Source organism: Thrips palmi, unplaced genomic scaffold (assembly GCF_012932325.1).
Source record: "Thrips palmi isolate BJ-2018 unplaced genomic scaffold, TpBJ-2018v1 HiC_scaffold_15, whole genome shotgun sequence".
Lineage (NCBI taxonomy): Eukaryota > Metazoa > Arthropoda > Insecta > Thysanoptera > Thripidae > Thrips > Thrips palmi.
The window spans coordinates 10,696,676-10,709,738 of NW_023144624.1; the positions used below are offsets into that span (position 1 = coordinate 10,696,676).

General features: G+C 37.6%; 3 protein-coding genes across 4 annotated transcripts; 1 reads left to right on the plus strand and 2 right to left on the minus strand.

Moving 5' to 3' along the window:
• Positions 1 to 23: 23 nt before the first annotated feature.
• On the minus strand, positions 24 to 2,329 carry LOC117641859 (zinc finger protein 682-like). Its single transcript, XM_034379560.1, has one exon. It carries the CDS (start codon positions 2,310 to 2,312, stop codon positions 351 to 353), a length of 1,962 nt encoding a protein of 653 aa, XP_034235451.1. The 5' UTR covers positions 2,313 to 2,329; the 3' UTR covers positions 24 to 350.
• Positions 2,330 to 2,998: 669 nt separating this feature from the next.
• LOC117640998 (eukaryotic peptide chain release factor subunit 1) lies at positions 2,999 to 9,785 on the minus strand. 2 transcript variants are annotated; one of them, XM_034378084.1, is made up of 9 exons: positions 9,544 to 9,782; positions 8,709 to 8,884; positions 8,497 to 8,624; positions 8,273 to 8,423; positions 8,002 to 8,192; positions 7,769 to 7,898; positions 7,472 to 7,692; positions 7,175 to 7,322; positions 2,999 to 5,179 (listed from the first exon to the last, which is right to left on the minus strand). In XM_034378084.1, the coding sequence occupies exons 1-9, from the start codon at positions 9,630 to 9,632 to the stop codon at positions 5,094 to 5,096; spliced, it is 1,320 nt and encodes a 439-aa protein (XP_034233975.1). In that variant the 5' UTR covers positions 9,633 to 9,782; the 3' UTR covers positions 2,999 to 5,093. The 2 variants fall into 2 exon arrangements, with proteins under 2 accessions (XP_034233975.1, XP_034233977.1); XM_034378086.1 differs by lacking the exon at positions 2,999 to 5,179 and adding an exon at positions 6,430 to 6,574 and having other exon boundaries at positions 9,544 to 9,785.
• Positions 9,786 to 9,918: 133 nt separating this feature from the next.
• On the plus strand, positions 9,919 to 12,831 carry LOC117640997 (selenocysteine insertion sequence-binding protein 2). Its single transcript, XM_034378083.1, has 6 exons — positions 9,919 to 10,499; positions 10,588 to 11,426; positions 11,499 to 11,980; positions 12,064 to 12,284; positions 12,391 to 12,545; positions 12,625 to 12,831. Exons 2-6 carry the CDS (start codon positions 10,659 to 10,661, stop codon positions 12,718 to 12,720), a joined length of 1,722 nt encoding a protein of 573 aa, XP_034233974.1. The 5' UTR covers positions 9,919 to 10,499; positions 10,588 to 10,658; the 3' UTR covers positions 12,721 to 12,831.
• Positions 12,832 to 13,063: the final 232 nt, after the last annotated feature.

Sequence of the window (13,063 nt, forward strand, 5' to 3'; positions counted from 1 at the left end):
AGGCCATTTACGTACATCCTGCTGCTCTGCAATATTCTGTTTCTTTCCAAGCTTTTTTTCCCTTTTTTCTCTGAGGATTCACAGGTCTCGGTCAGAAAATCCGCTTCCGGTTCACTGGTTTTTAATCGTTTGAAACATATAATAGATTAAACAGCCCCATTCAATCTATCACTGAACACATCCACTTGTCAAAGCTGTCTCTTTTAAAGATTGACCTCTGCCTGCTTTTCTTGTTATCAATGGCGTGAAACGTGGTCCCATGGCCACTTTATATTTCAATTGGACTCATGGAAGTCCTTACTTCAGAAACATTTTGAGAATTCTTGAATCACATAATCACAGTATGAATGTTAACTGATATTATGTTCTACTGTCTTATCATCCACATTTTCCACATCCATTATTACATAGGTTCCATTTGATAATGTATACAGAGCATCAGAAGAAGACAATGCTTCATTTGTGTTGAACACAACGAATTGTTCAGTAATTGAGTCAGAAACTTGAAGGAGAATGTTTTCAGAATTTTTGCCATGATGTGTGTTTGTTGAAGGGTCATGCTGTGACTTCTTTTTCTTGGGTGTCAGTTTCAAAAGCGGCGTCTCAGTTGCTCCACTTTTTAATTCTGTGTTGAGGGGGCTTAGTTCGCATATTTCTTCCACCACCAAAGGAGTCTTACATGTTTGCTTCTGTGTTTGGTTAGGAGTAGGACTTTCCTCACAATGGTTAACAGCAGGGATTTTAGGAAGAGTTCCATTTGATCGACCATATCTGATAACACTTCGTTGACATGTTGACTGTTTCTTAATAGGTAGATTATTTTCCGGTGAAGACACATTGGAATTGTCTACAGCACTTGCAGTTGAAGATGACTTTTTCTTGGTTCCAAGTTGATCTTGGAGTGTTTCTCCATCTTTGTGATATCGCTTGAAATGGGCCTTGAACTTATCACTACGGTTTGTTTGATATGAGCATAGAGGACACTTTTCAGGATCAGCAGATGGATTATGAGAAGCAGCGTGCCGTCGGAGGTTTTTGTTCTGTGAAAATGCTTGACCACAGACCTCACATTGATATGGCTTTTGTTTAGAGTGAGTCATAAGATGGTGCTTAACACTTGCTCTTCGCACTGAGCTAAATTGGCAATCAGGCTTTGGACACTTAAACTTTTCTCCTGAATGAGCTGCTTTATGATCAATGAATGACCTCAAATGTGCGGTGCTGAATCCACATTGATCACAGAGGAATGACTTCAACTTTGAATGAGTCACCATGTGACTTCGAAGCCCATGCTTCCACTTGAAACCTCTTCCACATTCCTTGCAAATGAAAGGAGTTTCATTCGTATGCCGTACAATGTGGGAATTGAGAGCAGTTCTTGTTTGAAATCGGGTGCTGCAGGTCAAACAAAAGAATGGTTGAGCCTGTTCATGAATTTGAAGGTGCTCTTTCAGGCTTTGACTGCAGCTGACTTCTAATAGGCATATTGAACAGACTTTTTCACCATGGTCCATTTCTTGAAGATGCTTGATTACATCAGGTACTCGAATACTGGTGTAATTGCAAACATAGCATGATGTGTATGTCTTTCCCAAATGAGTGCCACAATGTTGCTGATATAAAGCGAGGCTCATCAAAATTAACTCACACTTAGGACATTTCATGCCACTCCATTCACTCTCATCCATATCATCACTAACTGAGACTGAATTGACAGATAAAGCAGTCACGTCTTTAGAAAGGGTAGTTCCATCCGTAGAGGTCTGCACAGTTGTTGAAGGAAACTGTTTTTCAGGATTTATGGATTTGCTCAGGACCTTTGGCTCCTCTTCAACAGGATCAACAGTTGTAGGTTCAGAGCTGGTCAGAGTTCCCAGGCAGTCATCCAAAGATTTGATCCGGTCTGAATGCTTTCTGCAAATCTTGAGCAGCTCTGACACTTGTAAACTTTCACTCACTGCTTTGATATGCTCTAAATGTAAATCATCGATCTGTATCTTACCCAGGTACATGAAGTCAATTACTTTCGTTGCACAATCTAGACACTTGAATTTAGCATTACAGGGCATGAGGCACGATATAGTTCCTGCTGAAGTTCGAGTGGCACAAGATGACAGCGGCATAACCTCCCCCGATGACAAGAAATTGTCCACGAAGGGACTGAAAGCGGCGACAACACATGAGTGTGCTCTCAATTCCACTTCCCCAAATATCAAAGTAATGTCGCAGTAACTATTTGTTTTTTTCTGAGCGAATAAACTTGAAATAAGTTTGTTTGGAACATTGAGAGAAGAACTGCTACAATGAGCCATGTCGTCTGTCTGTGTATGATGACAAAACTTAAATTTTTCATATTTTCTTGCGGGTATTTTTCATACTCGCATCACGTAGTTTGGGAGGCGGGAAAAGCGTCCGCGAGACTTCCCTGTGCTCTCGCTAAGCAACGCTGCCCTAGAGCCCTAGAGAGCCCTACTCAAGTGGAATATGAGTTTGGCACTGTTTTGTAGCCCGGACTGTAGTAAATTAAGTTTGAGGATGCACAAGAGTAAATTGAAACTCATTAAATTATTGAGTAGTTTTAATAAAAACAATATTTATAGATGCAACATGAAGTTTTGATGATCAATATAAACTTCACACATGAACCATGACAATTTGAAAATATTGCCCGATTGCAGGAAACGGTAAGATCACAAAATCCATTTGCTTTCAATGAATCACACACACAGCAAAGCTTTAGAGCTCCTTATTATCAATGAAACAAAACGGAATACAAATGTTACAAAATCTGAAGATACTCCAACACCGAGAGAGTTCCCTGGCCTCCAATAGTTGTACCATTTTATGTTTAATTTGTGCCTCCACGGCAAAGTTCAACCCAGTGTATGTGTATCTATGGAGTCTGGTCCAAATAAGAGAGTTTCATTCATCAGTTTCTGCTCAGTTGGTAATGTTACCTTTGTCAATTTCGAAGTTGGGAAGAGAAATTGCGAATATGTAATACTGTTTCAATCCATCCAGCAAAATAGGAAAACTATAATAAAATGGATCAGAAACATTTGTCAAACTAAAACTAGCTAAGACATCATTTCTCTACCAAGAAGCTATATTGTGCTACTTTTTCTTGATAGTTCATTAACTCCTTACAAACAATTAATAAGGGTGAGCCCTGGTTTAAAATATGAAATAAATTTAACTTTATGCTCTTGAAATTGGTCCAATAATTGCTGCAAATGAGTTATGACTACACCAGTCTTCAATGAAAAGCAGCTCAATGGTACTGGCTTATGTCACAGCACCACATCCACCATCAAGCACTTCTCACAAAAAGCTTTAAATGTGGAGATGCAATATTTTTCTCCATTCAGTTAGCATTGCTTAGAGGCATGATACAAATGATTCGATACAGCATAATTTTTGAAACTGCAATAAAATTATATTGCAATAAGCAACACTGCACATTAACCATGTAATGTAATATACAAAAATTAAGATATTTTCTTCCTAAAAAAAGGCCAACTGCATAAGGCAGTTAACAACTAATCCATTCCACCAGTTCAGAAATTCAGGGTCTCAATAGATGGACATCAGTCAATAAATGACAAAAGAAACTTTGCTTATGAACTAGAAAACCAATTTAGTCACTCGAGATATGCTGAAAAACACGCTTGTAAGTTCAAAATAAAATATCAACATCCATTCAAAAATTTAGAATAAGCACTTGTAGTGGCAGGCTACATACATACAGACAGACCTCAAGTTCCATTTATAGTTGCTACAGTGTTCAAAAGACACAATTATTTTTTTTTGCAGAACAGCAAAAGAAAAGTATTTACTTTGAGCAATGATAATTCAACAAACATTATGCTGATGTATAAAATATTTCATTACATTCATAAGTGGTTTGCCAACAATATGTGAGTAAGAGACTCAATTAGATTTAATATTGACTAAATAGTGAGTAATTGATCTACAAGAAACTAGTAAAGTGCTTATCATCAGATACAATTGAGTGTGTTCGGCAATGTACACACATCAACCTTTCTTAGCAGAACAAAAATCTCACACAAAACTCATAATGACAGTATGGATGAAGATGATGATACAAATAAATAGAAACTAACAGTAGAGATAAGGTCCAAAGTTTAAGAGGAGGTGATCCAGGATTTAAGTTGAGGTAACAGGGATTGACAAGAATTAAAACAAATCTGCACTAAATCCAGTCACCAACTTAGATGAAGAAATGTGGGGGCCTTAGAAACCATGTGTTTAAAGCACAAATAATGAAAATAAATTTTTATGAAGATAAAAACAGACCACTTACATGGTTAACTTTGGCACAGCTAGGACAACACTAAAATAAACTGTTCACTATGGTTGACACGTTAGTTGGTCAAATTTGTGCCTTAAATTTCCCATGAAGGACCAGTTATTTAACAATTACTGTCATTGCTTGAGCTTTCAGTTTCTAAGGGAAATTAGTTAATGGGTCTGAACTGGGGCAACAAATATAGAGACTTTCCAGGGAATGATTATGAAAATGGAAACTATAATATTAAGTAACAAAGGAAGTTAAGTTCCTTTGGTAAACTTCAGTTTAGTTCTTTCAGAGAAAAATTTAAGTAACCAATTTTATTTGCATTGAATAGTATGGCGAATTTGTGCAAGATGGTAAAAGGCAGAGATGTCAGTCTTGTAAAGGCCTTGATGCTGTGATGGTTGGGAAGAATGATTGAACAGAAAACATCAAACATCTTAATGTGCTCAACTAAACCGCACAGGACGGATGGCATCCAAAATAATCCCCTGGCAAAGTTAGAGAAATTGTGACAACAATACTGGGTCGATTATTTGCCTCAAAATTCATTTTATTAGACTCACTTGAGATATCAATTGTCATGTGTTGAATAAGATATATTTGACACACATCACCTATGACACCGATAAAGTTCACTTCACTGCACTCAGGCCATATTATTTTAAAAAAAAAAAAAAAAAGTAAGAAATCAGAATGGAACGACCTGTGATGGGACTTTGTTAAGAGATGCTCTTGTCTAACCTCTCCAATAAGTTCACAAGAAGAATGAGTCCACTTAATAGTCATCAAGATCATACACTTCCGCATAATCTAGATCTTCACATTGGAGACTCTGGAAGTCCACCTTGTAACGAAGTAGCCCTGTAATGCAAACCAAAATATCAGAACAGTACCAATGTTTGATGGACACTTAAAAAGAAACTTAAAGCTGACATTGAGCAACTTTTCCTTTACAAAAGAGACTTGAAATTAATTTGAGAAAAGGTGGATAATAATGATAATGATAGATACACCCTCTTCCCATCACACAAAGCAAACCTGACCAAAAATAAAATGTAGTCAAGGTTTACTTTAGATGTAAAAGCAACGGCTTCTAGTCATGTTGTCATGCAAACAATTTTAATGTTTTACATTTGTGGGGTTCCACTATCACTAAGAGTTTCCAAGTTTCTATCACAACATTTGGATACGGACACACACACACACACACACACACGCGCACACGCAAACACACATACATATATATGTGTGTGTGTGTGTGTGTGTGTGCATACACACGTGTCCAAATATCACTAGAAAAAAAATATATCATGTACAAAATAGGCAAACAAATGGTGCTAGTTACATGAAATGAACAAAAGAAGCATTATTTTTTAATGCACAAGAGGAAAAAGTGAAAAACAATATTTTAACATGCAATGGTTAAAAAAAAATTCTAAAGGCAAGAAAATTTTCTGTTTTAAAAATTAATTAAGGGAAAATGAAGGAAGCCATGCACAACAAGAATGTGTAAGAGACAGGACATGCTCATGCTATCTCATGCTAAAAGTTGATTGATTTTCAACACTTATGAAAGAGAAGACTTGTCATATGGTAAAGTTAACACAACCGACCCCTTGGAAGAGTAGTCACTTCACATTATGCACCAAACACACAGATATTTCATTAAGAACTTAAAACCACGCTTCTTTGCACCATTTCCTCATTCAGTGTGACTCAAAGGAAACCAAATTTAACCAGGAAACTATTCAGAGCAATTCAAACTTGAGTAAGCAATTCATTATAGGGTATATGGAAGAACTATTCTGGCTTCAATACAAGTCAGACTCAGATTCAAAGAGCAACCAATGAGATAAATGGCGAAAGAACAGCAACCTAAGATGATGACCACTACACCATAGATATCAAAACATAAAAAATTAAATAAAACAGCTGCAAACTCAACAAACTGCATAAAACTGAAAACAAAAGAGTCTCATTTACCAAAACTAGTAAACTAAACAAAACAAATGGAGTGCTTATAGTTCTGAAGATAATTCACTCTATTTGCATCAATGGACTAGACCACTAGACTTCTAAAAACACCAAGCTACACAAGTGTCACAAGTGAGTGACAAAACTGCTCTACCTGATGATGATACAATTCGTTCTGAGAATGGACGAGATGAGACTTAGTTTAGTAATCATCTAAGTCAACGTCCTCCAGAGGTTCATCTGCTTGTAGACTTTGGAAGTCTACTTTGTAGCGAAGTATTCCTGGATTGGGTTATAACAAACACACAGCAAAGCTTAGCCCATGTTTTCTTTTACATTTGCTATCCTATTTCAAAACCAAGAAGGGTTGGATGACACATTATCTAATAATAAACCCAAACTGACATGCAAAAAGGTATTCCTGAAACAAGATGGGATGAAGACGCCTTCAGAGGACCATAAAACAAGATGAGATTCAGACCACCATGCAAAACCACTGAATAGAGACCAGAAGCAAGAACACCACAGGAACCGATGTCCTTCTGAGGAGAGTTAAGACAATCTTGGTATGTAGCAAAGTATGTCAATAAACCCCCAAAAATTAGAGTTAATGCACCAGCACAGTGATAGGTCTTAGGATGATATTGGTGGATCATAGAAATGGATTTAACATTTTTAGAAATGCCGAGAGGAGATGAGCTGCAGTGTATTATGAGTAAAGGCCATGGACACAACTCAAAACCAGAAGCAAGGTTACTTCTATCAGCACTAAGAGGAGTACATATTTCACATTTCAAAATTGGCATCAAATTGAAAGGTTCAGGAACATGTGCTCATTGGAAGTCAAATCAGGGGCGTGGCAGAGTTCAAGAATGTACTGACCTCCAATACCACCGAAGCCTCTGACATACTGAGAACCCTCTTGAGACTTGTCAGTGATAATTTCCAAGGTTGCACCAAAGGTCTTGTAGTTGTTAGCAAGCCACTCCAAGAGGGGCTGGCACTCCACCAACTCTAATTCGACTCCACTCTGGAATAAATACCAAAGCAAACAGTAGAATTTAAATCAGGAAAAACAACCAAAAATGTATAAAATTACAATAAAAAAATGTTTTAAACTAAATGTGACTCAATAAAAAATACAACAGCCTTGTTCAGGAGTTGGTAAATATTGCTTACATCTTTGTCTGTGAAATGAGATTTATCTTTTTCTTGTTCTGGGGTGAGGTGAAGTACTTTCTCTTCTGATGTTGAATGATTTTTAAGAACATAACGCTGGATATCCAAATTTTCCCAGCATATAAGAATCTCAACAGAACCAAGTTCAAGAGCTTTCAATGTATCCTCTACTCCAAAGCAGTACTTTCCTGTATCTTGACTAATTTCGTCAAAGTAGCGTCCTGAGAAAATAGCAGAAAAATTTATAACACAAGCAAACATAGATGGTTTCAGCCAGTTTTGTGGTATGAATGTTACCTATGAGCTTCTTCTCTTGAATGAACTTGACATTTTGCAATGACTCAGCAGCAAGTTCGATGGCTTGATTAAAACCATTTTCTCCACCATAAGATACATCCACCAGCTTGATCACTTTTGCTTGAAGGCGCTACAAATCATAAAAAAAAGATAAAGCATTTCCTAGGAGCACCTACCATTCATTACAAATATCAATCCCAGAAGAGCAGACATTTATGTTGACTCATACTTACAGGATCAAACATATCAGACTGACTAAGTTCTGTCTTGAAATCAGCACTACCAGCAAGAATTAAACCAGCAATATTCGGCTTATCATTACTGATGAACAACTGTGTTGCAACTTCAGCAACTTTTCTGACATAGTTGTGTCGTTTTTCCATTCTCAAACGTGCAAAACGCAATGCAGACTGACCTCCTCTACCTACAAAGACACATTAGTTAGCACGACAAGGGGAATAAAAAATGGACTAAAGAGTGGATTTTAAATCACAAAAAGCTCACCGTGTTTTTTTGGAAGATCAACAGTGAATTTGTGAAGTACTTCTCGTGTGTTACCTTGAAGTGTACCAAATAATGCACCGTTACCATCCATGACAATGAAACCAAACTTATTGTCATCCGCAAGAAGTGCTGTCAGAGCTTCTGTGTGGAACTATAAGTAAAATTGTTAGAAGATGAAAAATCTTGTAAAAAATATCAGAAAAGTGCATAAATAGAAAAGTTACCTTGTTGTCACAGAGATACAGGGATGTGTTGATTGGCTTAAAAGGCTCAAAGTCGATGTTGACTTTCTTTTCTTTACCCTCATCAGTAACAATTGTACCACAATAAATTACTAATCCATTAGGGGGCACTGCAAACAAAAATTTAAAATAGTAGTAAACACAGTTTTACAAACAACTGTAAAACACAATAAAAATCCCATGATGATATCTACCTTTTGTATAAAGTTTCAACCGGTGCTGTACTGATGTGATGGCACCCAGAACAGATAGCCTGTTAACTCTGGACTTGATGTTTGAAGCAGTTCCAAATTCATCGGCCAACATTTTGCTTACTCGTGATATCTGATCTTTTGGAGGAATGATGAGGGAAATCATACTGGTTCCATTCCTGTAAGCAAGATTTAAATCAATTAACTTTCCAACGACATTCTGGAAATAAAATTATTGATAACAGGTGTGAAACTGGGCAGGGCAATAAAGCCAAATGTGGAACATACAAAGAAAAGGAAGTTTTAACAGTGGGATTAGGGGTTGGAGAAATTAACTTTCTAAAATATAATCTCATATAAACATTTACACAAATAATGTATTATTATATAGCATGGGAACAAGTGACTAAAATCATACAAGACAGCATGGCATCAAACGCAATAGAAAGAACCTTGCACATGAGAGATCATTTCTGAGAAGCTACTTTTATCTAGGGAAACAGTCTAATCCATATGGGATGTAGGAACAGTGAGCTATACAATGGGCATATATTTATTCAGGAACAAGTTAAAATTATCCAGTTACGAACATTTTAAAGTGAGCCACAGAGTGTCGATAGCGAAATCTTGTGGTTAAAGCTTTAATAGTGACAAATGGATAGCGTGACTTGGCCATGACAACGACCTAACCTAAAAGTAAAGTGTCGAGCAGCAACAAAATCACACAAAAAATTGAGGTTGAAGCCAGTATATGACAGAGAACTTCCTGAATAAAGAATCCTTCAACTCAGTAGCGCACAAAACTAACAAATAAATTTAGCAGAAGCACATGACTTACCCTCTAGCCATTTCCAAACTTTTGATCAGTTTTTTGATTTTCCATATTTCAACATTCCGATCAGAAGACGTTTCTTCGTGGGAAGTCATTTTGACTTTCTCTTGTGAATATTACCCTAATTCTAAAGCTACAAACACTAAACAGAAACAGAACAAATTTCACTATGTGAAGTTCGTCCGTAGCTGTTCGTGGCAATTGGCAAAATGGCGAACTGCAGCCGGTCGCAGCCTTGTGGTCAACGGGCTGAAACTGGATTTAACCAGATAATCCAACTTCACTTCAGTTCAGTCGAGACACGGCTACACAACAAGAACCTTACGACGAAAACAGGGTCATAGGCCCCGTGATGGCATTAACTCTTTGGGGTAGTGATCCAAATTTATTTCTGTTCAAAAGGGTGCAAAAATGGTCCGATCCGGTGCTTTTCTTTTTCTTTTCTTTTTCTTTCGTTTATGAAACCCATCCCGGGAATTCCAGGGGTTGGAAAGGGGTGGAAAAATTATTCTTTCGGAAATCAAACGTATAAATTCAGAGTGATTGTTATAAATGATCTATGTGACACAAAAAGTATACGATATAGTACCAGGGAAATCCTAGGACGGCGTTGTGGAGAGATGACGAAACGTCATAGCAACCCCACGAAGTGTATTCGATTCAAACTGCCCGCTTCTTCTTTTCCTTAGACTACTTATTTGCAGTGGCAGTGGCGACTGTTGACACGACATCAACACAAATACAAACAAACAAGTAGATGTAGCTTTGGAGTAATGCTGTGTAGTAAATGTTTTCACCAAAGCGTGACGATAATTTCGGCGTCTGAATATTACGAGTGTGGCCATATTCCGATAGATTCCGCTCTTTCAACACTCATGTCGCCTTGAGTTGCCATCACGAATACTAAGTGTCACTTTCTCAAATACTTGTCATTTCCTTCTGGTAGCAACAAGGACTCACTGGTAAGACATAGAAAAAACCTTTATGATTTAAAGGAAAGGACTCTTTTTCATTGTTTAAACAATGATTCCATGTCAATTGTTTGTTTAGGTTTGTTGTCATGAGTGGTTTCCAATCAGACAAGAACAAGCAAGACGAAACTCAAAGGATCCTACTGCGACATGGAAAGAAAGGAAACTTCAAATGGGCAACCTTCCAGTGCAAACGCTTCAGCCACAATGGATTTTGGCCGAAATGAAGTAGCTTCCCATCCTCAGAATTTAAATTCAGATGTCTCATCTAATATCCTTCACTCTACAAATATTAATGAATGTGTCAATAGTTTGATAGATTGTACGTCTTGCCCAAATGAAGTAGAAGGTCAGAGGCTGTGTGTAATAAAGGATGGTACTACCAAGTCCTTTGCTCAGAAGGTGCAAGGTCAATCATCTGGAGGAAGGACCTTAACGTTTTTAAAGGTAAAGGTCCCTGGAAATCAAAAGGATGCTGGTGCTGGAACCTTGCAAAAATTAAGTGCTTCTCATCCCCTACACAACCAATCTGAATCTTCCGAAAGATCATTGATAACAGGCAAAAATCACAAAAAGATGAAGAATCTACGCAGAATTCAACCCCAAGACTCTCGTATTTCTGTCATTGATGGGAGTAAGAAAGAGGAGTGGCTGCAATCAGAGCCTATGAAACAGTCAGTTTCCTGTAAAAGCTCAGCATTGTTAGAAGAGGATTTTCCAGACTTGGCAGTTGCCTTCAAAGCTCTACCAAAATGCACTGTGAGGTATGAATTCGACACACCAGCACAGATTGGGGAGAAATGTGATGATACTTCACTCCAACTTTGCCATGTGACTACTTCAAGTGGGCGAAAGTTCAAAAAGAAACAGCCTCGTCGGAGAGATCCTATTTCTGTCAACATCATTGACATCATAAAAGTGAGTCTTGAAATCATTTGTGCATTGAAACTTAGTAAGCCACCTATTTCAACTTTTCTTCTTTTATTTCAGAAAACTGACTCATGCATCAGAATTTCACCAAAAAATCTTCGTAAAATTAAAAACAAAGATCATGAAAGAAAAACATTAGGTGCAAACTATTTGGACTCATCAAACCCAGTTCGTAAAAGAGGAAAGCACAGAGAAGCAGGTCCCAGGAAAAAAATGTCTAAATTGAAGCACATAATTTTGAACGAACGAATCAAGAAGCAAGAGCAAAGAGGGGGTCAAGTTAAAGAGATTAGTTTGGAGCCTGATGAGAAAGAAAAACCATCAGTCACTTCTGTTTGTGACGGAATTGTTTCTCTAAGCATTGACCAATGCAGTCAGCTGCTCAAAGCTAGTGATTGTTCTCATACTAGAGGAGAAATCAGTGATTTTGTAAACTCTGCCTTGTCAAATAATTCCGGTCCTCCAGAAGTGGCAAATACTGTTCCTGCAAAATTCCAGCTGAACAACATCCCTTTGGGTTTTCACAGCAGAAAATTTAGAGAGTGGGTACATTTTTGTTTGAATATGTGACTCTGTGCCTACATCAATTTTGGTTTTCAGTAAATTACTGTGTGTATCCTTGCAGCTACTGTGATAATATGAGAAGCAAGGCATTAGATGAAGCAGTCACTAATTTGTTGAAGACAATTCATGGATTTCAAGACCGCCATTATCAAAAGGATCCCATCCGTGCTCATGCTAAACGACGTTTTGTTCTTGGCATACGTGAAGTGAAGAAGTACCTTATGCTGAAAAAGCTCAAGTTTATTGTGATAGCTCCTGATTTGGAGCCAGTTAAATCTCCTGGTAAGTAGAGGCATTCAAAACCATTGCCACCTATTTCTTGTTCTTAAGGATTAAAAAAAAAAAAAAAAAAAACTTTGATTACATCTTTGTTTTTCTTCTTTTTAAGGTGGTCTTGATGAAACTGTGATTCAGATTCGAGAAGAAGGCAGGACTCAACAAATTCCTGTTGTATTTGCTGTAGGAAGGCGTCAATTAGGTTTTGCTCTAATGAGGAAAGTTCCCATCAGTATTGTTGGAATTATTAGTCCAGAGGGAGCAGAGGTTTGTCAAACAATTATTTTGATTTTAAAAAATTGTTGAGAGTTGCATGTTTTAAATGTTTTTCCTGTTTTTATTACAGGAACTTTACAGAGAAGTTCTGACCCAATGGCACATTGCCATTGACAGTTATCAAAAAAAGGTTTCAGAACTTTGCTGCTCTTCAGAAATTAAGTAACTGTTGTGATGCTTCCTATTCTCAGTCAGTGTTTTTCTATTTTAAAAAAATTTGTTGGATTCCATTTTTTTTTCAAATAAATTTTTGATACATCTTGTATGATAAATCAAAGAGTTTTTATTATTTCTCAGTGAAAATGGGGCAAACAGGGAAACAGGTTAAAGTCTGCACTTGCGTCTTTTTTGACACCGCGTGTTGTGAGTCGCCTGCCGCCCCCAGGGGCGACAGAAACCAGCAACACATCAGAGTGGGAAACAAATCAAGAAATGGACGCGACTTCTTACACGGCGCCGCGCGGGCGAGCGGCCGAGTGCGCATGGTGTGTGCCGTCAAGGGAGGTCGC

What these genes read in the sequence shown, in the direction of transcription:
- LOC117640997 (XM_034378083.1), top strand. Translation starts at nt 10,659, where the DNA reads ATGGAAAGAAAGGAAACTTCAAATGGGCAACCTTCCAGTGCAAACGCT. An exon ending in ACATCATTGACATCATAAAA is followed by an intron (nt 11,427 to 11,498) that starts GTGAGTCTTGAA and finishes CTTTTATTTCAG; the next exon opens with AAAACTGACTCATGCATCAG. An exon ending in CACAGCAGAAAATTTAGAGA is followed by an intron (nt 11,981 to 12,063) that starts GTGGGTACATTT and finishes GTATCCTTGCAG; the next exon opens with CTACTGTGATAATATGAGAA.
- LOC117641859 (XM_034379560.1), bottom strand. Translation starts at nt 2,312, where the DNA reads ATGGCTCATTGTAGCAGTTCTTCTCTCAATGTTCCAAACAAACTTATT.
- LOC117640998 (XM_034378084.1), bottom strand. Translation starts at nt 9,632, where the DNA reads ATGACTTCCCACGAAGAAACGTCTTCTGATCGGAATGTTGAAATATGG. An exon ending in AGTTTGGAAATGGCTAGAGG is followed by an intron (nt 8,885 to 9,543) that starts GTAAGTCATGTG and finishes TCTTGCTTACAG; the next exon opens with GAATGGAACCAGTATGATTT. An exon ending in TGTATCTCTGTGACAACAAG is followed by an intron (nt 8,424 to 8,496) that starts GTAACTTTTCTA and finishes TTTTACTTATAG; the next exon opens with TTCCACACAGAAGCTCTGAC.